This window comes from Panthera tigris, chromosome B2, assembly GCF_018350195.1.
Source record: "Panthera tigris isolate Pti1 chromosome B2, P.tigris_Pti1_mat1.1, whole genome shotgun sequence".
Taxonomy (NCBI): Eukaryota; Metazoa; Chordata; class Mammalia; order Carnivora; family Felidae; genus Panthera; species Panthera tigris.
The window spans coordinates 55,636,912-55,660,061 of record NC_056664.1 but is presented as its reverse complement, the minus strand read 5'-3'; the positions used below and the strand labels follow the sequence as shown (position 1 = coordinate 55,660,061).

Here is a 23,150-nt window from a genome sequence, read left to right as displayed (position 1 = left end):
AGATACTCATGTTTTTATAAATATATGTAACTTATTACTTTATAACTTTCACATGCAATAATCAATATTCCAATATACCATTTTCATAATACTATTGAACCACAGTGGAAAATATAGTGTTGCAAATAGAAGGACATGAATATAGAGGGACAAATAAAGATTATACCTCAAACCTCTTACTGCCTATCTACCTATTTTTTCTTCTTCTAAATATTATACTAGTACATTCCATGCCTAAATGGGTATAACAAAATGGAGAAATCCAGAGTCATAGTAGTGTTGATAAAGGTTTTGGTTTTATGTCAGGAGGATTTACTTGAGAAACTAGAACTGGAAGGGAACTAACTAAAAATAATCTACCAAAGGAGGTTCTGTGATGATGTGCTTTAAAATTTTTTTGCTTTCATATTAGAAATTCTAAGTTATTACTTCATTTCATTAATGTGTCATGATGGCAGTATCTCTTGATTATTTTATCGAACATATACATTATTCACAAAACGATGAAAGAAAGACCTAGTAAGCTTAGAAATAAAATACTTTTCCTTTTTTTTTTTTTTTTTTTAGAACAGCAGGACTCTTCAGTGAAAAGCCCTCAAGATATTCAAAATGATTAAATGGAAGGGGGGAAAAAGACACTTATATAGCATATATCTGTGCCTGCTTAGATCTCTGACTGCCTATTTAATGCTCTTAAAAAAATGTGTAATGTCTTGGAACAGAAACCTTGGGGACAAAAAACTGCAGCATTTAAAGCTTACTGTACTGTAATTCATGACTGATGCTGCAAAGCCTAGTGAAGGAAACACAGGGCTCATCGATGTTTCAAGTGCAGGGTAGTTTTTGGCTTGTTCTTTTGACTCTGTATCTGATGGCTGCTAAATATTCCACAAAAATGGAGGGTATCTGTCTTTATCAAGTCTTTAATTCTCTATTTATTTTTAGAGTATTTTAACAACTTAACATGTCACTAAATAATCACTGAATTAAATCTTTTGAACAGTATTTTTGTCTTATACATATATTAGTATATGCCTAACTATACTATAGACATATACTACTATAAAAATGTATAGGGGTTTTTGGTTGTTGTTTACTTAAGAGAAAACTACAGAATAACTGGGAAACATAAAAAGTATCATTCTAATTATATCGTTTAAATATTAAATAAGCCAAAATGCCTCATTACCCAAGGCATTAACGTAATAAGAAAAGATAATTATTTGCTTTTATGATGATTGTTGTGGCCAAGCAGAATAACTATAAAATTTACAATTTAGAACTCATTCTAATATCATAAAATTCTATAGTTTTTAGACTACCTTAGAAGACAGTATAAAATGCATTTGTACGAAGAAAACATTTATGTTGTATACTTATAAACTAACTATAGTATTCCTTAACCAAACTAACCATAACAAATCACTCTTTTCTAATGATGTTACATGGCTTTAAACAAATTTCACTGGTACAAAATGTTGTCTTGCATTTTCTTTGCTGCTTTGGCAGTAAAAACATAGATCATGCACTTTCATGCTCAGGAACATTAAGATGAAATAACTCACATTGCATAGGGTTGTTTCTCCATTTGTGTGTTTCCACTCTTATGCAGAATGAGTTGTGCATATAGTCTGATAACAGCGTGATGGATGCATCAAAATGACTACTCTGGGGAGTGATGTCAGCATCATGGCAATGTAAAATATTCCTTTTTTTATCCCCCCATTTAAACAATGAAACAGATATCCATCCACAAACAAAAAGTACTTTTGTGTGTGTTGTGGAATCTAGCACCATACACCAAGGGTTCCAGGAGGAGGCTCACCCACCTGTGTGTCCAGTAATAGGCAGAATGACCTAGGTATTAAGCTGTAGAACCAAAGGAGACAGTCAACATGTCAGATCTCTCTTGCCCTGGTTGGGAAAAACCCTGGAGAGTGTTGACCTGGGCACATACCCACACATAAGAGGGAATTTTCTGAAGCTCAGCCCTCCCTAGGGGAGATTCTAGGACACCACTGGAGAAAATAAATAAATAAATAAAATACAAGTTTGGTCACAGAGAAGGCAGCTGTAAAACATTCCTAATGCTACTCTCCCCAACAAGGAAACATTGCATAGGACTGCTCTATCCCTTGTGGGGGGAAAGGAGAACAGTGAATGATTGCCTATTTACCCCAGTTATGTGGGACACAGATATATAAACCCATTTCTTTCTGGCAATACCCAGAGTACTGAGGTGGTACCTTCATGACTAAGGGGATGGAGGAGGTTGAGAGAGAGACAGTTAAGGGTTTTTGCTGACTGTACTCAGTAGAAAGTCCATCCATTAGCCTCTAGGAGTAACATACCCTAGGACCTTTCTACTAGGTCCCATAGGCCTGCAGACACTGTCTGGAGGGGCTAAAATCATACCTCCCCCCACTCTGGCTGGTTCTTTGTATACACTCCTGAGTGCTGTGGCAAGAGAGCTCTTAAACTGATACACACCTAGAAAATAGGCCAGGCTCTCCAAAGCAAGGAAGAAGTCACAAACTTGAGCGATAGTGCCATCTTCTGGAAACAAAAAAAGGTTTCCAGTAGCCAGCCTGGTGACTTGCAAGAACCAGAGACATTAAAGCTTAAGGAAGAATCCTGCCACAAGAGGGAGCAAGTACAGTGGAGCGGGTATGCCCACACTGAGAGACAGATGAAACCCCATCCAATAAAAACATCATTGAACAGAATACCCAAACAGAAGGCAATTAGCAATGGTTTAGGGGTGTCTTCCACTTCAAATGTGAAAGCAGCAGCACAAAACTAAAAGAACATGGAAAATCAAGGAAACATGCCATCAAAATGCAAAATAGCTGTTTTGGAGAAACCACAAGCTACAAGAAAACTCAGACATTTTGACTAAATCTTGAACAAAAAATATATGATCAACATAAGATTTTTTTTGAAGAGACAGAAGTCATAAAAAAAAAAGGACCAAACAGGGATTCTGGAGCTGGAGACTTCAAGAAATGAAATGAAAAATGTAATAAAAAGGCATTTGCAGCAGAGTGAGCAAATGGAAGATAGAATAAGTCAGTTAGAGGACAAGAATTTTGGAATAACCCAGTTAGAGGAGAATAAAGGAAAAAAGAATGAAAAGTGGTGAAGAAAACCTGTTTTATCTATGGGATATCATCAAAAGAACAAATATTGCAGTAATTGGGATTCCAGAAGGAGAAGAAAGGAAGAGCAGAAAATTTTAAATCATAGCTGAAAATTTCCAAACCTGGGAAGAAAATTGGACATCTAATTTTACAAAGCTAATAGATTACCGTTATTATTATCTCAGTGCAAAAGACCTTTCCAAGACACATTACGATAAAACTGTCAAAGATCAAGGATAAGTAAATAATTCTAAAAGCAAAAGAGTAGGGGGGTGGAGAGAGGGAGGTTTTAATCCTCAAAGGAACCGTCATTAGTCTATCAGTGGATTTCTCATCAGAAATCCTACAGGCCTAGAAATCCTACAGAAATCCTCAAGAGAGTAGAATGACATACTCAAAGTGTTGAAAGAAAAAAAAATGCCAACCAAGAATACTCTATTCAGCAAAGTTATCTTTCAGATATGAAGGAGAAATAAAGACTTCCCTAGACAAACAAAAGCTAAGTGAGTTCATCACCACTAGACCTGCATGCAAGAAATTTTAAGAGGAATTCTTCAAGTTGAACTCAAAAAACACTAGTCAGTAAATGAAAACATATGAAAGTTTACAGCACACTGGGAAAGGCAGTCATAGAGTCAGACTTAGAAAACTCCAAATCTGTAACAGGATGGTGTGTTAACCACTTAACTGTACTATAAAGATCAAAGGAAAAGAGTAATAAAAGCAATTATAGCTACTGTAGTGTGTTAAGAAATACACAAAAGAGGTAAATTATAACATCAAAAATATAAAAAGGGTGGGAGTAAAAGGGTGAAGCTTTTATAGATGATCAAAGTTAAGTTGCTATCAGCCTAAAATGGACCATTTTATCTATGAGATGCCTTATGTAAGCCTCATGGTAACCACAAAGCAAAAAGCTAGAATAAAAGATAAGGAAAAAGGAAACAGAACATACACCACCACAGAAAACCACCAATTTACAAAGGTAAGCAAAAACAAAGGGAAAAGAAACAATGGAAATGAAAACCAGTAAGATGGCATTAGCAAGCCCTCACATATCAATAACTCTAAATGAAAATGGATTGAATTCACCAATCAAAATGTGAAGAGAGGCTGGATGGATTAAAAAAACAAGACCCATCTATCTATATGCTGTGTACAAGACTCACTTCAGTTTTAAAGACACTCCTGAGCTCAAAGAGAATAGATTGAAAAAGATACTTCATATAAGTGGAAACCAAAAGAAATCAGGGATAGCTATATTTATATCATAGATAATAAACTTTAAGCCAAAAATGATAAGAAAAGAAGCTCATTATATAATGATAAAAAGGTCAATCCATTAAGAAAATATATAAATCATGAATATGTATACACTCAACACTGGAGCACCTAAATACATTAAGCAACTACTAACAGATTTGAAGAGACAAACAATAATACAATGATATAAGAATTAAATACCCAACTCAGAGCAATGGTTAGGGCTTTTTTCAGCCAGAAAATCAACAAGAAAATGATGGATTTGAACCATACATTGGACCCAATTAATCCAAAAGACATTTTTAGAACATTCTATCCAACAGAAGTAGAATGTAGGTTCTTCTCAAGTGCACATCCAACTTCTCTAACAATAGTTAGAACTCTTGTAGGACACAAATAAAGTCTTATCACATTTAAGGAGATTGAAATCATACCAAGTGTCTTCTCCAGTCACAATAGTTTGAAACTAGAAGTAAACAAGAGGAAAGCTAAATATATCTACAGATGTGGAAATTAAATAACAGTCTCCTGAAAAACCAGTGGATCAAAGAAAAAAATCAAAAGCAAAATAACAAACTATTTCAAAACAAATGAAAATGGAAGCACAATATGTGTAAAACCTATGGATGCTGCAAAAGCAGTTTTGAGAAGGAACTTTATACTGATAAATGCGTATATCAGAAAATAGATCTAAAATAAACAACCTAACTTTACACCTCCAGGAAATACAAAAAGAAGAACAAAATAAGGCCAAAGTTAGTAGGAGGAAGGAAATAACAAAGATCAGAGTAGAAATAAATTAGGTAGAGACCAGAGAAAAACAAGAGAAAAGATCAATGAAATTAAGGAGTTAAGCATCCTACTCCTGATTTCGGCTGTGAGGTCATGATCTCACAGTTTGTGGGATTGAGCCCCACATCGGGGCTCTATGCTGACAGCAAGGAGCCTGCTTGGGATTCTCTCTCTTCCTATCTCTCCCCTCTCCCCCACTTGCTTGTGTCCCCCCCCCCCCCGCCAGCTTTCTCGCTCTCAAGATAAATAAACTTAAAAAAGTTTTATGGTACAATGGAATATTGTTCAGCCATGAGAAAGAAGGAAATCCTGCAATTTGCAACTACACTTACAGACTTTGATGGCATTATGCTAAGTGACATAAGTTAGAGACTGTATGATATAACTTAAATGTAAAATCTAAAAAAGCCAAACCTGTAAACAGAGAGTAGAATAATGGTTATTTAGTTCAGGTTTTTCATTTTTTTTTCTCTTTTTCTTTTTTCTTTTCTTTTTTTTTTTTCCACCAGAGGCTGGCAGGGGCTAGGGGAGAATTGGGGATATGATGTTGAAGAGTATAAATTGGGAACTACTATATATGTAAGTCCTGAAAATCCAGTACACACATAGCATTGTGATTATACTCAGCAATACTGTATTATAAACCTCAAGATTGCTAAGAGACTATATCATAGTTGTTTCTACAACAAAAAAGAAATGATAATTATGTGATGATAAAGGGGTGTTTACTAAGGCTAAGGTAATAAGCATACTGCAATATACAAATGTATCAAATCAATACATTGTAAAACTTAAAGCTACACAATGTTATATGTCAATTATTTTTCAGTTTTCAAAAAAAATGACCACTCTACCTAGAGATAGTTTCACTAATCAGGTCAAGAAATACTTTTTCGGGGCACCTGGGTGGCTCAGTTGTTTAAGTGTCTGACTTCAGCTCAGGTCATCATCTCGCGGTTCGTGAGTTTGAGCCTGCATCGGGCTCTGTGCTGACAGCTCAGAGCCTGGAGCCTGTTTCAGATTCTGTGTCTCCCCTTTCTCTCAGCTCCTCCCCAACTCGTGCTCTGTCTCTCTCTCAATAATAAAGAAACATTAAAAAATTTTTAAATAAATATTTTTTCAGTCAAAACACTGAAATTGTTTATACCAATGCATGTATTTTTGTCTAAAGTAGTTGTGTTTGTGTGCATGTGTGTATTTCTGTGTATACCATACTGACACGCTATTATCAGACTATTTTATAAGGTCAGTGAGTTGCTCTTCCTTAGAAGACTATTATGTTAAAATGGGGCAATGTTAGATAATGCATGTGACATATAACCAATGAGGGTAGAACTTGGAATTTCCTAGAAAGGGCCTGACAGCCCAGAAGTTGGCAGTGGAAAAGAAAACACTAATATATTTGGGAGAGTGCCCAGTACTTCTAAGTGCTTATAAAGATGTTTGTAAAATGAACATGATGGAGACTTGAAGATCAGTTACTATTTTTCTTTGTTATTGGTCCTGCTCATGCTTCTCTCTTCCAAGTTAACAACTCTGATCCTATGGGTCCATGTTGATAAAGATGGAGATATCAATACCTATCTCACTGGGTTGTTATGAAAATTAATGAAATAAGATATATCTCAGGTGCAACTAATGAGGTATTAGGATGCTGTTATGCATGGATAGGAAACCATGTAGCCCTGTGATTGGCATAGTATGTCATCTCATGCTGGACAGACATTGTCCCATTCTATTTATTCCTTCCCCTAATTGCAACATGAAACCGGACCCTCATTTTTCCTTCTTTTTGTGTTAAAAAACTGTATGTTCAGCTAGGTGTCTTCAGTACTATTTAGTGTGTGTGTGTGTGTGTGTTTTCATTCTCTTCATTTACTAAGAAATTGTTTAAAGTGTGCCTGGGTGGCTCATTCGGTTAAGTGTCTGACTCTTGGCTTTGGCTCAGGTTCTCATGGTTCATGAGTTCAAGCCCCACATCAGGCTCTGCGCTGGCAGCTTGCAGCCTGCTTGGGATTCTCTCTCTCCCTCTCTCTCTGCCCCTCCCCCACTCAAGCTGTCTGTCTCTCTCAAAATAAATGAATAATGTTTTAAAAAAGGCTTCCAAATCATTTTTAAAAAGAGAGAGAAAGCCTAAAATGCATCCAGAGATGCTCTGTTAAAGCAGAAGCTTCTTTTTATAAAAGATCAGACTTCTTAGTTTTATTCTCTATTATCACTCAAATAATTTAGAAAACAGTGGTGATATTTGTTCTGCACATTCTGTTTTGCATTTGTATGGAAATATAAAATACAGGTAGCTTGGAAACTCAAGTTCATTATCAGCATTTTATAGAGTAATAAAGAATTCTCATTAAATAATGGACAGTCATCATACTCCATGACATATTTTCAAATGAAACCACCTGTTCTTATAAACAATTGCTGTGGCACACAATATATAGTGTTAAATTACATCCTTTGAAAGTCTGAAAGTTAAGGATATGGCCCATTTTAAATATAATTTAAGTATGAAAGAAATGTCACACATAGCTAAAGTTACCACCATGCAAAGCATTAAATATTTTTCAAATTCCATAAGAATGTGTGTGGTTCTTTTGTTATTAGAAACCATATTATTTTGTCAATTATATAACTATTATATTTATTTATATAAAGCCACTTACTGGTAGGCTTTAATGTAACACTTAAGAGGAATGGATTCAAAAGTAAGTTCTGCAAATATAAAATAATGCTTCCTTTATTTAATACCAAACTCTCATCATTTGAATCATGCTTGACTGATATTTAATTGGAAGTTAATATTTGTTGAATCAAGAAAACACTGAAACATACGTTGAATTTTATACGTTACCTATCAAAAATTACATAAGTTGAAAATTATTCAGGCATTCCAAAGAAAACCAGCTCTCTATACTAGTAGAAAAGAGTTGAATAACATGTTTTGTGCTTGTCTGTCTTACATAACTTCTCAAATAAAAAGCCAAATTATGAAGACCTCAGACAATGTGTGAAATTATAAAAGACTTGTATTTTCAATGATCTAGAAGGTAGAAAGAATAACTTTATTAATGTTTTCATTTTCCAAAGGAGGAAACAAAATTGTCTTAGCTAAAAATGACAAAAGTTGAGACTAACACCCATTCCACCTTATTCCAAATCCCATGCTTTTAACCCTAGGCCATGTTATTTGTTCATTTCCTTCACTTTCCTTTGTTTTGGTTTTGGTTTTTTGGTTTTTTTTTAATATATGAAATTTATTGTCAAATTGGTTTCCATACAACACCCAGTGCTTATCCCAAAAGATGCCCTCTTCAATGCCCATCACCTATCCTCCCCTCTCTCCCACCCCCCATCAACCCTCAGTTCTCAGTTTTAAGAGTCTCTTATGCTTTGGCTCTCTCCCACTCTAACCTCTTTTTTTTTTCCTTCCCTCCCCCATGACCTTCACTTCCCTTTGAACATCCTAGCATTCAAGGATTCTATGATAGTACAATGATGATAACCACCCACTATTTCAGAAAAAAGTACTCAAGTCAACTGAAAAAAAGATGATTGAAGTAGGGCAGACCAATAAACAAACCAGAGTATAGTGTATTATCCACTTCTCAAATATATAATTTATAGTAAGAAAGAGGTAAAATATAAAAATGATCTTTTGGGGAAGAACAAATGATAAGCTGCATTGATCTGGAAAGGTACTACACAAATAAGAAAATTGTGGCAAATAAAACCTTCCATGAAACTAAAGGAAGAGAAATGAATTTGGAATAAAAGTGGTATCAAAACCATCTTTTTCTTCTTACATTAGTGAACATTGATTTTTTTTTTAATATATAACTTCTATCAGTGAATTCAATATGTCTACCTTAAGTAAAGCAGTTTTTAAAGATGTGCAAGTACTTGTGTATTACAAGTATAGCTTTGAGTGTATGTGGCCCCCATCAAGTTATTACCTGCAAAATGTTTTGCAACAGGAGATTTAATCTTGTGTGTAAGCTGACATGCCTCCCTTCGAGTACTCTTTGTGTTGAGTTTGTGCTGGATTTCAAGCCATGCCCAATCATCCTTCTTTCCCTAGTATTTCTTTTTTTTATTTTATTTTTTTTAATGTTTATTTACTTTTGAGACAGAGAGAGACAGAGCATGAACGGGGGAGGGTCAGAGACAGAGGGAGACACAGAATCCGAAGCAGGCTCCAGGCTCTGAGCTGTCAGCACAGAGCCTGACACGGGGCTCGAACTCACGGACCCTGAGATCATGACCCGAGCCGAAGTCTGACGCTCAACCGACTGAGCCACCCAGGTGCCCCTCCCTAGTATTTCTTAACAGCGTGCCTTTCAGTACTTTGAGTACAGCATTTCTAGTGTATACATAAGAAGACTCACTACATAACTACAAGATAGTATAGAAAATATGCAAACAAGGGCACCAGTGTGGCTCAGTTGGTTGAGTGTCTGACTCTTGATCTCGGCTCAGGTCATGATCTCACGGTTCATGAGTTCACGCCCCGTGTGGGCTATATGCTGACAGCATGGAGTCAGCTTGGAATTCTCTCTCCCTCTATCTCTGCCTCCACCCTATTCGTGCTCTCTCTCTCCCTCTCTCAAAATAAATAAATAAGCTTTAAATAATTAAAATAAAAAATATGCAAACAAAAATATTAAATTTTCTTAATTTGTAACAGAATTTGTCAGCTTCACTAAAATTCTCTGATTAAATAGTCTTTGAGGACATACTTTTTAAAACCATGTATATGTGACTACAACAACTTTCTAAAACTTTTAAGGAAATATTTCGCCTGACACTTTATGAGAAAATCTTGATTATATTTCAAATTTCCAGTGTTTTCATAATTTGCAAAGCGTCCACCATTTTGATTCCATGTTCTTTTATATCATTGGATAAGATCCAAATATTTTCTGACATAAAAACAATATGTCTAAAAAATGTTTTATCTATTAGTGAATTCTCATCCAGTCAAATCAAAAGGTATCACATTTAACTGATTCATTTTAAATTTGATGCTAGATAAAAATTATCCAACACTAAAATGTACAGATACTTTAACAGCTTAGAATAATGCTAGCTAACATGCCATAGAAAACATCATTCTCCTTTATGGAAACAGCAACTTATTTGATAATTATAAAGGTGTTAATGACCAGGGCTTTTGAACCATTCTGGGCTGCATTTTCCGGGCTCTGTCATTTACTCTGCTCTCAGGCACATTACTGGATCACTAAACCTCAGTTTCCCCATCAGTGATATGGGTAATTATATCCCAGGGTTATTGTGATTATCAAACAAAATATATAAAATTTTTGATACTCTGCTCAGCACATAATGAGAGGTCAGTAAATTGAACTTAATGAATGTAATTAATTAATTAATTAATTAATAATTAATGTAGTATATAAAGATTTCATTGTCTTAATACTGTACTACCAAAACTCTTTAGCCTTTGACTAGTCTTACAAGTTGGTTTTACATTGAATGTATATATAATGCTTTTTTGACCAAAGGCATACTATATGTGTGTTACTATCCTGGCAGCATGCTGAAAATGAACTATAAAGCAATACCGAAATCATCATCACTTGGGTAAATTGTCATTGCCCATTGCCATGTGAACTGTTCTTATTATAACATGTGATATCAACTCTCTCATAATTCAAAGGTAATGCTATAGTTGTTGATGATTATCATCTCTTTATGAAGTAACATCTGGAAAAATCAGTGTGAATTCATTAGGAACACAAATATTGTATGCATATAGCCATTAAAAAATAATTGTTTGATTTGTTTTGTGGCAACTGTTGTAATTTACAAAGCAAGCTGGTATTTCTGAATCTATTTTTTTTAATTATGTGATATTTGCAACATACCAAGAGATATTCAAAATATTGTAACACATCTCCATATATTCACCAACTAATATTAACATTTGGCATTTAACCAATTTGTCTTTTTTTAAATTTATTTTGAGAGAGAGAGAGCAAGCGGGGGAGGGACAGAGAGAGAAGAAGAGAGAGAATCCAAGCAGACTCCACACTGTCAGCACAGAGCCCAACGTGGGACTCGAACTCACAAGCCATGAGATCATGACTTGAGCCAAAATCAAGAGTTGGATGCTTAACTTATTGAGCCACCTGCACCCCCCAATTTATCTTAAAGAAAGAAAATATTATTCGGGCATCTGGGTGGCTCAGTTGGCTAGGCGTCCAACTCTTGGTTTCAGCTGAGGTCATGACCTCACAGTTTTGTGAGTTCGAGCTTTGTGTCGTGCTCTGCACTGACAGCATGGAGCCTGCTTGGGATTCTCTCTCTCCCTCTCTCTCTCTACCCTTCCCCCACTTGTGTGTCTTTCTGAATAGAAAGAAAGAGAAAGAAAGAAAGAAAGAAAGAAAGAAAGAAAGAAAGAAAGAAAGAAAGAAAGAAAGAAAGAAAGAAAGAAAATAGTTTTGTTAAAACTCCCTTGCTTTTTTTAATTTTTTAATTGATTATTTTATTTTTTAATTTGCATCCAAGTTAGCATATAGTGCAACAATGATTTTAGGAGTAGATTCCTTAGTGCCCCTTACCCATTTAGCCCATCCTCCCTCCCACAACCCCTCCAGTAACCCTCAATTTGTTCTCCATATTTATGAGTCTCTTCTGTTTTGTCCCCCTCCCTGTTTTCATATTATTTTTGCTTCCCTTCCCTATGTTCATCTGTTTTGTATCTTAAATTCCTCATATGAGTGAAGTCATATATTTGTCTTTCTCTGACTAATTTTGTTTAGCATAATACCCTCTAGTTACATCCATGTAGTTGCAAATGGCAAGATTTCATTCTTTTTGATTGCCAAGTAATACTCCATTGTGTGTGTGTGTGTGTGTGTGTGTGTGTGTACATACATACATACATACATACATACATACGTACATACATACCACATCTTCTTTATCCATTCATCCGTCGACGGACATTTGGGTTTTTTCATACTTTAGCTATTGTTGATAGCACTGCTATAAACATTGGGGTACATGTGCCCCTTCGAAACATCACATCTGTATCCCTTGGATAAATACCTACTAGTGCAATTGCTGAGTCATAGGGTGGTTCTATTTTTAATTTTCTGAGGAACCTCTGTACTGTTTTCCAGAGTGGCTGCACCAGTTTGCACTCCCACCAGCAGTGCAAAAGAGATGTTTTTTCTCCACATCCTCGCCAACATCTGTTGTTGCTTGAGTTGTTAATGTTGGCCATTCTGACAGGTGTGAGGTGGTATCTTTTTGTGGTTTTGATTTGTATTTCCCTGATGATGAGTGATGTTGAACATTTTTTCATGTGTCGGTTTGCCATCTGGATGTCTTCTTTGGAGAAGTGTCTATTCATGTCTTTTGTGCATTTCTTCACTGGATTATTTGTTTTTTGGGTGTTGAGTTTGATAAGTTCTTTATACATTTTGGATACTAATCCTTTATCTGATATGTCATTTGCAAATATTTTCTCCAGTTTCGTCAGTTGCCTTTCAGTTTTGCTGATTGTTTCCTTTGCTGTGCAGAAGCTTTTTATTTTGATGAGGTCCAATAGTTCATTTTTGCTTTTGTTTCCCTTGCCTCCAGAAACGTATTGAGTAAGAAGTTGCCAAGGCCAAGGTCAAAGAGGTTTTTGTCTGCTTTCTCCTCAAAGATTTTGATGGCTTCCCGTCTTACATTTAGGTCTTTCATCCATTATGAGTTTATTTCCATGTATGGTGAAAGAAAGTGGTCCAGGTTCATTTTTCTGCATGTCGCTGTCCAGTTTTCCCAGCACTATTTGCTGAAGAGATTGTCTTTATTCCACTCGATATTCTTTCCTGGTTTGTCAAAGATTAGTTGATCATACATTTGTGGGTCAATTTCTAGGTTTTCTAGAGTTCCCTTTCCATATCTCTTTATCCTGACCTCCTCATGTAGAGGTAATTAGTTTACCTATGTTGGTGAGTTCATGTTTGTATCTTCATACTTCTACTACATTTTTATATATCCATATAATTAAGACATGGCATATACACATCATTAAAGAATACATTAAAGAATGATTTGCACATGCCATGTCTTACTTTACAAGGTATGTATGGCATTGACCATACTCAATGGCATACATATATTATTCTGTTTACCTACTTTTTTTTACATTTCACTTTTTTGATTTAGTTACTTATCTGAAATCTGTTTTATAAATGTGGTGAGGTAGATTCCATATTTTATTTTATTAAGCTTACTGTCCCAACGCCTTTATCAAATAGATCATATTTCACTACTGATAGTTTCATCATTGTTTATAATGTCTACAGTGTCATATGCTAAATTCACATATATGCATGATCTGTTTCTCAGCTTTCTCTTCTTTTGTTTTTATCCCCATATAATTTCAAGGATATCAGTCACCAAAGCTTTGTAACAAGTCTTGAAATTAAGTGAGAAAACCCCACACCACTCTACCTAATCTTCATACTTTTCTTGGCTATTATTTACTGTTTTTACATCCATATGAATTTCAGGATGTACACACATATATATATATATATAAATTTTTTGTGATTTTTCTTGAAGCTTCATTATACTTGTAGATTAATTTAAGGAGGGCTGACACCTTTATGATTTTGAGTCTTTCTATTCAAGAACATGATACATTTCTCCATTCAGAATATTCCATACCAAAATCATACTCACTCCTAGGTAACATTCATTTGGGGGGAGAGTATTTTTAAAATTTCATTACATTTTCGAATCGTTTGTCATTCTGATGTTTCATGAGCAACAATGGAAAGAATGTGAATAGGATATTGGTATAAAATAGGATAATACTTTGATATTTTCAAAGTACCAAAACCAAAAAATTGCCATTCTGCCAGCAGATCCTCATTAAAGAAAATTTTGAATTTATAAAAAAAAGATTCCAGATGGCAATTATAAATTTAAAGAATGAATAAAATATTAAAATGTTTTTTAAAGTGTACAAGTATTAACTATATAAGATAAAATGATAATATATGAATAAAATAATATAGAGTTTAAAAGTAAACATAAATTTATATATAAATGAGTAGCATGTGCTACTCAGGGCAGAGGGGCAGTGGATGGAATTAAAGTGTTCTAATGTCCTATTTTTTAAGGTGTTCATACAGATATTAACCTTATACTATACTCTGATAAATTAAGTATGCTAACTATGACAAAATAAAGACTTTAATGAGTTAGGGAGACAAATCAAGAATAGAAGCAGAGGGTTCAATTTCCAAACTAGCAGAATGCAAAACATGAAATGAGAAAACAATTTTTTTTCAACTGATTTAAGATAGAAGGAAAAAGGACACCTGGATGGTTCAGTCAGTTAATTTGATTTTGGCTCAGGTCATGATCTCAGGGTTTGTGGGATAGAGCCCCATATCAGGCTCTGTGCTGACAGTGTGGAGCCTGCTTGGGATTCTCTTTCCCTCTCTCTCTGCCCCTCCCCCTTCTCTAAATAAATAAGTAAACATTTAAAGAAATAGAAGGGAAAAAACAAAACAATAAAACACACGAAGGACAAATCAAGAAGTAAGATATGATGGCAGGAATTAAATCCAAACATATCAGTAATTAACAAAACTTATAAATGGACTCAGTTAAAAGACAAATGTTATAAAGTAAAAGGATGGAAATATATATCAAGGAATTTTTTAAAAAGAAAACATTTAGTGACTTTAATATCTAAGCAGAATGACAGGTAAAAAAATACTAGAAACAGGGTAACTTCACAGTGCTAAAAGCTTCAACACATCTATAACTTGTAATGATTTAAAATTGTTTGCAGTGCATTCGAGAACTTTACACTCACATTCTTTTAAGACACAGGAGATGATTTAGGAAAATTTATCATAAAAAGACTCTAAAGCAAATCTATCCTACTTCAAAGAACTCTGAGCACATAGAGAATTTTCTCTGATATCAATGTATTTAAAGAAATAAGAAACATATGTTATATAACCAATGCTTTAAGGAAAATACCATAATGGATATTAGAAAATATTTATAATTCAATGATATTAAAAATGCTACAAATCAAAACTTGGAAATGTAATTAAAGTAGTATTTAGAAATAAAGTAAGAGCCTTAAAGCCTTATATTATTAAAGAATATAGGCTTAAATTTAATGATCCAAGCAAGCATTTTAGGAAACAAAGTGAAACAAAGAGAAAAGTAAAACAGTCCCAAAGAAAAATGTAGAAGAATAAGAGAATTGATGAAATAGAAACATTTGCAAGAGAGACTCAAAAAGAAAAAACAGCCAGAAGTTGATTCTTTTTGTTAAGAAAGAAGAAAAAATAAATTTGGCAAACCTCTGAATAAATAATCACAAAAAGAGATAATTCACAAATTACCAAAACTCACAATGGAGACTCAGTTATGGAGAGTCAAATAACAAAAGTTTATTATAAGTAACATCATTGTAATAAATGTGAGAGTTTGGATTCAATTTACAAATTCCCAGGAAAAATATAACATGATAAAATTGTCTCATAATGAGCACAGATGAAAAAAAAAATCCTAAACAAAAAATTAGTAAACTGTATGCAGCATTGATAATGATAATTTAACAAAAGAAAATATATCATAGGAAAATTAGGTTTATCCCCAAACCCAAGGTAGTGTAATTTAAAAATCAGTGAATGAACTCATCAGAATAAAGGATTTAAAAAGAAAGTTCAAATGATTAGAGTTATTTTGAGTACCAGGTGGAACAGTGCAGGTGAAGAGGTTTTGTTGTTGTTGTTTTGTTGTTTTGGGGTTTTATTTGTTTGTTTGTAAGTTGAACTGTTAAAGAATTATTCTTGCTGGCTCAGGCTGCTGTTGTCTGCTTCTGCTTTATTTAAAGGAAAAAAAAAATCACAAGTAAGGTGTATTGTGAGAGCCTTGATTAATTTCTTTAGCAATGGCTGCTTTACATTTCACTCATTTACACATCTTTCAAGTCTAATGGATTAGAAATCTTGATGAAACTGAAGGGGAAATGCTTCAAAATAAGAGGGGAAGGTAGAAGAGCACCTAATGAGGAGATCCTGGTAGTATTTTACTTTTACAAGGATCTCCATTCTGTTTCTAATAAAGACATCTTTTGACAAGCACCCTTAATATGGAAAATGCATTACTCATTTTGGTCAGTACAATCTATAGTCTTGTTCTGGATATAGAATTGCCATTGATTTCATTGAAATCAACTCAATAGTATCCGAACCAACATGTATAATAGATAATTATACTACCTCCTTCTAAAATATCATTTCCCAAGAATTTCAATTAACTTTATAATAATAATCTCATGGAAAAGTGTACAATCCCTAATTAACAATAGGACTTACCCTTTTGTTTCGTGAAAGCAGTTGACCACTAAAGTGCTATGTTGGCTAAGTTTTGTTTGAGCCCTCTCTTCAGTCTGAAAACAAATGTTCCTCTATCACCTGCTTCTTTATCTGTGCTTTTATTTCAAATGAACAGTGTTTTTAAGATCTACAATGTTTTCCTTTTCTCATTTCTTTCTAATACTCTGCAATTTCTGTTGTCCAATATCTCTCTTTGAGTTTTATCAAAACAGTGTGATTTCCAGAGGAAAGAATCAACTTAGAATTTAGGCAGGACTTCAGATCTTTTTTGTTTTTTTTTTTCCTTCTTCTTCTTCTTCTTTGCCACTTACGTGCTATAGGACTTTGACCACATGGGTTTTTGACAATAAAGTAAGCATGAGAGCACCTTTACTATATACTTGTGACATAAATGTTCTTAGGTAGGTTTGTACTGGTTACCATTGTAAGTGTGATCATGCATCCTTTAAAGGTGTTCCATTTGCTAACTAAATTATGAAATTCTAACCCTAAAGTAATATCTTGAAAACTATTCTCCCGGTCATGAGACATATAGGAGTAAAGAAGTTATGGCAAACTAGCACCAATCTTAGAGCAGCCTAAAAGCCTGGTCTTTGTGCATCAAAATAAAATTTTAGAAACATAATTTACAGGGTCTGTAATTTATTTGATTGTTCTGAGTTTTCTTTTGGCTAATCACCATATGTTGGTCTTTAAAACATATGTTACCCTCTGTGCAGATAGTTCCTTGCAAAAAACTAAAACTATATTTTCCTTCTTTTTATGTTTGTGTGCTTAGTGATTGTACTTTTTCAATTTGCTTCTTTTTTCTTTCGTATTTAATCATAAACCTGTGTATATAATTTTGTCTTTTGCCCTCACTATCAGTTGCTCTAGTAACTGTGCACTCTCTTACTATGTCCATGCTTTTCTCCTACACCTTTTACAGTCTTCAATCCTCAAGTTTTGACTTTTCAATTTATCTTTGCCAATTGCTAATTATCTACACATACTCTGCATCCATTAGGTTTTCAACAAATACTAGCTAATTACTGAATATGTAATATCTAAAAATAATTACAAATATGGTATTAATGTTTATTGAAGATTATTAGATGCCCGGCACTGTTGGGTTTATACAGGTTACAGGATAACTACTATTATCACAACCACTTTGCAGATGAGAAAACAGACACAGAGAGGTTAAGAACTTGCCCAAGTAACTAAGTGGAGATTGTGTGATTGGAGCCCAAGAATTTTGAGTTTGGAAACCCCATTCTTAACTTCAATCTACTGCATCTACAATTCATCATTTTTACACATTTCTTGGGTTTAGTCTGTAAAAATAAAAATTAAGAGAAAATTCTGTCTATCTTTCCAAACATTATGATATATATGATTTCTATAAATATAATCGGTTAATTGGTGAACATATCACTTCTTAGGAATGGCAAATTTTGTATAAACTTCAGTCAGTTTGTTTTTAGTAAACTTTTTTTTTATTTTTTTTATTTTTTTAAGTTTTTATTTATTCATTTTGAGAAAGAGAGAGAGAACAATTGGGGGAGAATCAGAGAGAAGGAGAGGCAGAATCCCAAACAGGCTCTGCACCAAAGCTTGATATGGGGCTTGAACTCACTAACCGTAAGATCATGGCCTGAGCCAGGATCAAGAGTCGGACACTTAACTATGCTACCCAGGTACCCCTTAATAAAACTTCTAATTCAAAACTGTTCTCCAGGAATCAGCATGCTAACTTAAAAAAAAAAAAAACAGACTTGGGAGTTTTAAGTTTAAATAAAATTAGCTTATATGAATCTAGTTTACAGTAGAGTTTTGTTTACTTAGACATGTGATGTCTACATTTGATAACAAGGGGATGTTACATTTGCATAAGATATGCAAGTTTATTTTTAAAAAGCCAGATAAAAATATGTGTGATACTACATAAATATCTCAAGATTAGATGTCAAATGTATATCCACTGATATTTTATATGATAAAATAAAGCAACATTTGAGTTCCACCTGGGGGGAAAAAAAAGCCTATTCTTCTACTCTCATTACAAATGATTTGTTTGAATTGAGAATAAGCCTAGAAATAATAACCACTCAAATCTCATCTAACAGCTATAAATAAGAGGAGTTTTCAGTAATTTGTGTTTCCTGATACTTCTTTCTTTGGTCACAGATAACATAGGCCAGAGTCAAAAACTGCCAGTATTTCAGAGCGTCAAAGTGGCTGAATAGGATTTTTTTTTTCCAACAATATCTCACTGGGGACTTTGTTTCTTATAGCTTATGAGGTCACTATTTTGCCTGTGTCTGTAAGTACAAACTACCCAAATTATTGAACATTGATTTGGATCACATGTAGAAAAAAATAATTTTTTGTACTAATGCAAGTTCACTAAAATATAGTACTTAGACAATAGAGTTCTCTAACAATCAAACATCATGATATATTGTGCACACCAGTGTATTGTTATTCAGAGCTATACATAAAACAACCTTTGAAAGGCATGCAGTTTTAGGGAGAAGACTGACTGCAGGTTTCTTGAGCTGAGGGTAAGATTATGGTAAATTTTTACTGCTTAAGATCCAGTCTGCTTTTAGAAACTCACACTTTTACAGTAAAAGTGACATTCTGTTGTCATTTCCAAGGAAGAAGAGAATGACTTTCCTAAATGAATCTGATTGGAAGAAATCTGGAAATATGCAATTACTCAAATTGGCATTGGGCCAGAAGACAAGTTAAGACCTTGATATTAGTGAAGAATACCAGAACATTTAGATTGATAATAGGTCAAACCAATTTACAAAGTAGACAAAACAAGATAAAACCCCCAAATCTTAGTAAGAGAAAAGATGAAGTACTTAATGTAATACTTTTGATTTTCTTTTGTAATGAGAGGCATAGATAAAACTGAGTCTTCACTTTCTAAAGAAAATAATTCCGTGGTTTCATCTGTAATAAACAACCACAAGAGTTAAAATATGGAAATCATTCACTGTCTATAATAGCATCTATCATATAAGATTCTCAAAAGTTTCAGGAAGATTGAAACTGTGATCACGGTAAAGTTGCAAATCATTTCACTCATAATTTTATTGTAAACAGAGATGGACACTCTTTGGCAATTAACTTTATTTCTAGAAATCTGTCCTAAGGAGATAATGAGAGATGAGGTCAAAGATTTATATGCACAGATGTTCATTAGAGCAGTATTTATAATAGCCAAATGTTAAAAGCAAACTAAAAGTCTAATAAAAGGGAGCTAGTAAAATAAATCATTGTACATTCCTAACTACACCATAATTCTATGTACCAAAGTAGTATACTTTTGAGAATATTTAAAAATAAGGAAAATAGTTTTTTAAATATAATATTATGTCTAAATATATATTTATGTATAAATGCATTTATTATATATAATAAGTAATATATGCATATATATTACTGACAGTTATGTAAAAATATAGAGAGACTTATGTAAAGTGTAAGTAATGAAATTTATTTAACATTTTGTAGTGGGATTATTTTTTGATCACGATATTAAGACAAAAACCAAAATAATTTCCTATTCCTGTGCTAAATAATTCTATGACAAATTCTGTGCTGGGGAGGGGGGTGTCGTGTGTGTGTGTGTTTGCTAAGCAGTACAGAGAACAGGTGAAAATATTTAAGCTATTGTTCCTACTCCTGGAAATTAAGATTGAACCTTAGTTTATTTGCCAAGACTAAGTGCTTAAGCATAAAGGCAGAATTCAGAATCTTCTGCCTTGTTATTCACATTCACCAATCCAGAGTTATGTCATAAATTCTGCCCGATCTCAACTAATTCCTTTACTTTCCAGATCCACCTCAAAATCACTCAGCTCATGTTTTGATACTTTATACATACATAGTCTGTTCTGATTCCCATCTGAAGGCACTAATAAATGTAGCTTTGCTTGATCTAGCAGGTTATTTGATCTTTGCTTTTCTAGCAGTCTCTTTACATAACCACAAGTGATTTTAATTTTCAAAATATTTCGCAAATTTCTCCAATGAATAGGTGTTTTAATTGATTTAGCAAATTTTCCACTCTGCATCCATTTTACTTTCTTCCTCTCTTCACTCTTTCTTCCTTTCCTTCTTTTCATCACTGGATTAGGAGAATTAAATAAATGAATATAATTTAAAGACTAGCAGTGTTTACACTTTTCAAACTGTCTTAGAGGGGTGCTTAGTACCTACTACATGACTGATCATGTAGGGGTACATGTGTGTGTATATGTGTGTGAAAAAGAGAGAGGCAGATACAGAGACTCCTACTGTCTGTATGTATGTATGTGTGGCTTTGTTTCATTTTAGCCAAAGATCTAGTCAGCATGAAAAAAGATATAAATAATTAGTGGTTGTATTTGCCTAAATAAGTTCAACTGAATAAAACTGGGAGGAGAAAGAATAAAAGAGGTTCACCACATTAGACAATGGAAGCTCATTCCACATTATTACTGTTATTATATAGTCATGACATGTATGCAGTGTTTTTCCTTCTTTGGCTGTGGAGGTGAGGGAGAGGTAACATTTCTGCCCCCCTCCCCGGCCCCACCCTGTCCTAAAGCAATTTTAATACAATAGTTTGTAAACATGAAAGTAAGGAGCCAAGTGATCCTGATGCTTTATTCCCCATTTGTTGGAAATATAATTTTAAAAAGAAGACCTCCTCCTTGAACCAATCCCACAGAAAAATATTTTTATAGACTTTAAGTCTTTATGATCTTTGTATGTATACGCATATAGACACATTTCATTTTCTCAGAAAGGGTCCAGTTGCACAGTTGCCCTTTCACCCTAGTATATTTGTGGGATGAAGTTCAATATATATATATTGCTAGGTTCTAGAGTATGTAGAACATTAAATTTTGATAAACGTTGTCCAGTTACTCTTCAAAGTGGTTATACAAATCTGTACTCCCACAATCAAAGAACAGGAATATTACTTTTCCTGCATTGTGAATAATAACTATTTGCAATTTTTGTTGAAGTGAGAGATATAGAAAAATAGCTTCTTATTTTATAAAATTTCCCTAAGTTTGAATATTAGATTCTGAGCAGCATGCCTTACACTCTTTTTAATAGTTTTTATTTTGTCTGTTAATGCATATATTTTTAAAAACATAAAATTTATGTTAACTTAAAAATTCTAATGTTGATAATAATTTAAAAATGAAGCACTAAGATTCCTGTAAGGACACAGATGCATGTGCAGTGTTCTGTTATTTTTATTAGGTTGAACCATGTGCAATTTCCACTTTTGTAGGTTAAAAAAATCAATAGATATTGTCATCTTCATATGATTCAACCTAATAATTCACCTAATATTTCATATTTTTGCATTTAATTGTATCAAAAATTCACACCGTGTTTTACTTGAAGAATGTACCAGATACCATGCTAATTTCTAGATTAAATTGATTTATAACACAAAATTGGTTATGTGATGAGAGGAATCATATTCTGGAAAAAAAGCACTCTTACTCATATCTTGAGTGATTTCTCACACATATTATACTCTTGGTATAGATTTTTTAATTTACTATTTCAAAATAATTAAAAAGAATCTTTATAGAATGCTGAATGACAAAGTACAGTCTTGACAAAAGTCGTTAAATGAAGTAAACTATGTTAAAAAGTTATCAGTCGATTACTATAATGATTAAAGTAATAAATACTTTTCAGGTCCTTAATTAGAAGCTATATACCAGAACATGAGGCTAAAATTGCTAAAACACTAAAAATCTTTAGGGATATGTATGTGTTTTTGAATTAAATAATTTATAATTAATTAAATATCTGAAGCTAAATATTAAAGTAATTCTGGTTTAGATAAGTATTTTCAAAAAATACTTCTGGCTGGGAAGTCTACACATATTGCTAGATTTAATTTCAGGTTTCTTTTTTTTTAACTGAATAAAAGAAACATACTTGGTAGAGTCATTCTAAGGTTTGTTTTCATATGCCTTTAATGAGATTTGAGTGCTGTGATTTAATTGCTTCAATGATTCACATTTTCTAATCTAAAAGGGTGATGCCTGATATTATCAAGTAATTTTTAACAACCATTCATAATAATTAAATGTTGCATTTTCCTTCTAATATAGCAGTTCAGTAGTTTACATATGATTAACAACTAAGCTCAAGCTTGTATAGGTAATGACTACACTTATTAATCTCCCACACATATTATAATTCTACGTAAAAGAAAAATGCAATTAGTTTTGGAGAATAAATACATGTTACATCATTTTAAAGAAGATAACAGAGTACTACTTTTTTAATGGATAACTACTTATGTGGCTTCATTTCATCAAGGAAATAAATTTGATTTTATCTTTCAAATTCACTTGTATAAAACTATTAAGGAAATGTACTTTTAGGGCATAGGACATGAGTTTTGAAGGCAGAGACTGTATCTTTTTGTCTTCTTTTGTTTCATTTGTATTCCTTCAATAAATATAAATTAGTACTGGCTACGTGAAATGTTAGAAACAAAAGATTCAAAGGAACTCTTATCCTTCTGGAGAGACTGACATAT

The 23,150-nt window shown here is 33.4% G+C and overlaps 1 protein-coding gene across 2 annotated transcripts in view; it reads left to right on the top strand.

Annotated features, from left to right (window-relative positions):
• The window catches only part of KHDRBS2 (KH RNA binding domain containing, signal transduction associated 2), a 590,557-nt gene that overhangs the window by 484,454 nt on the left and 82,953 nt on the right, over positions 1–23,150 (top strand). The window contains exon 8 of one of the 2 annotated variants that reach the window (XM_042985304.1): positions 3,744–3,766. The exons of the other annotated variant lie outside the window; for it this stretch is intronic. Coding sequence (XP_042841238.1) covers positions 3,744–3,766 — 23 coding nt within the window. The remainder of the gene's footprint in view (positions 1–3,743; positions 3,767–23,150) is intronic. 2 annotated transcript variants of the gene reach the window in all.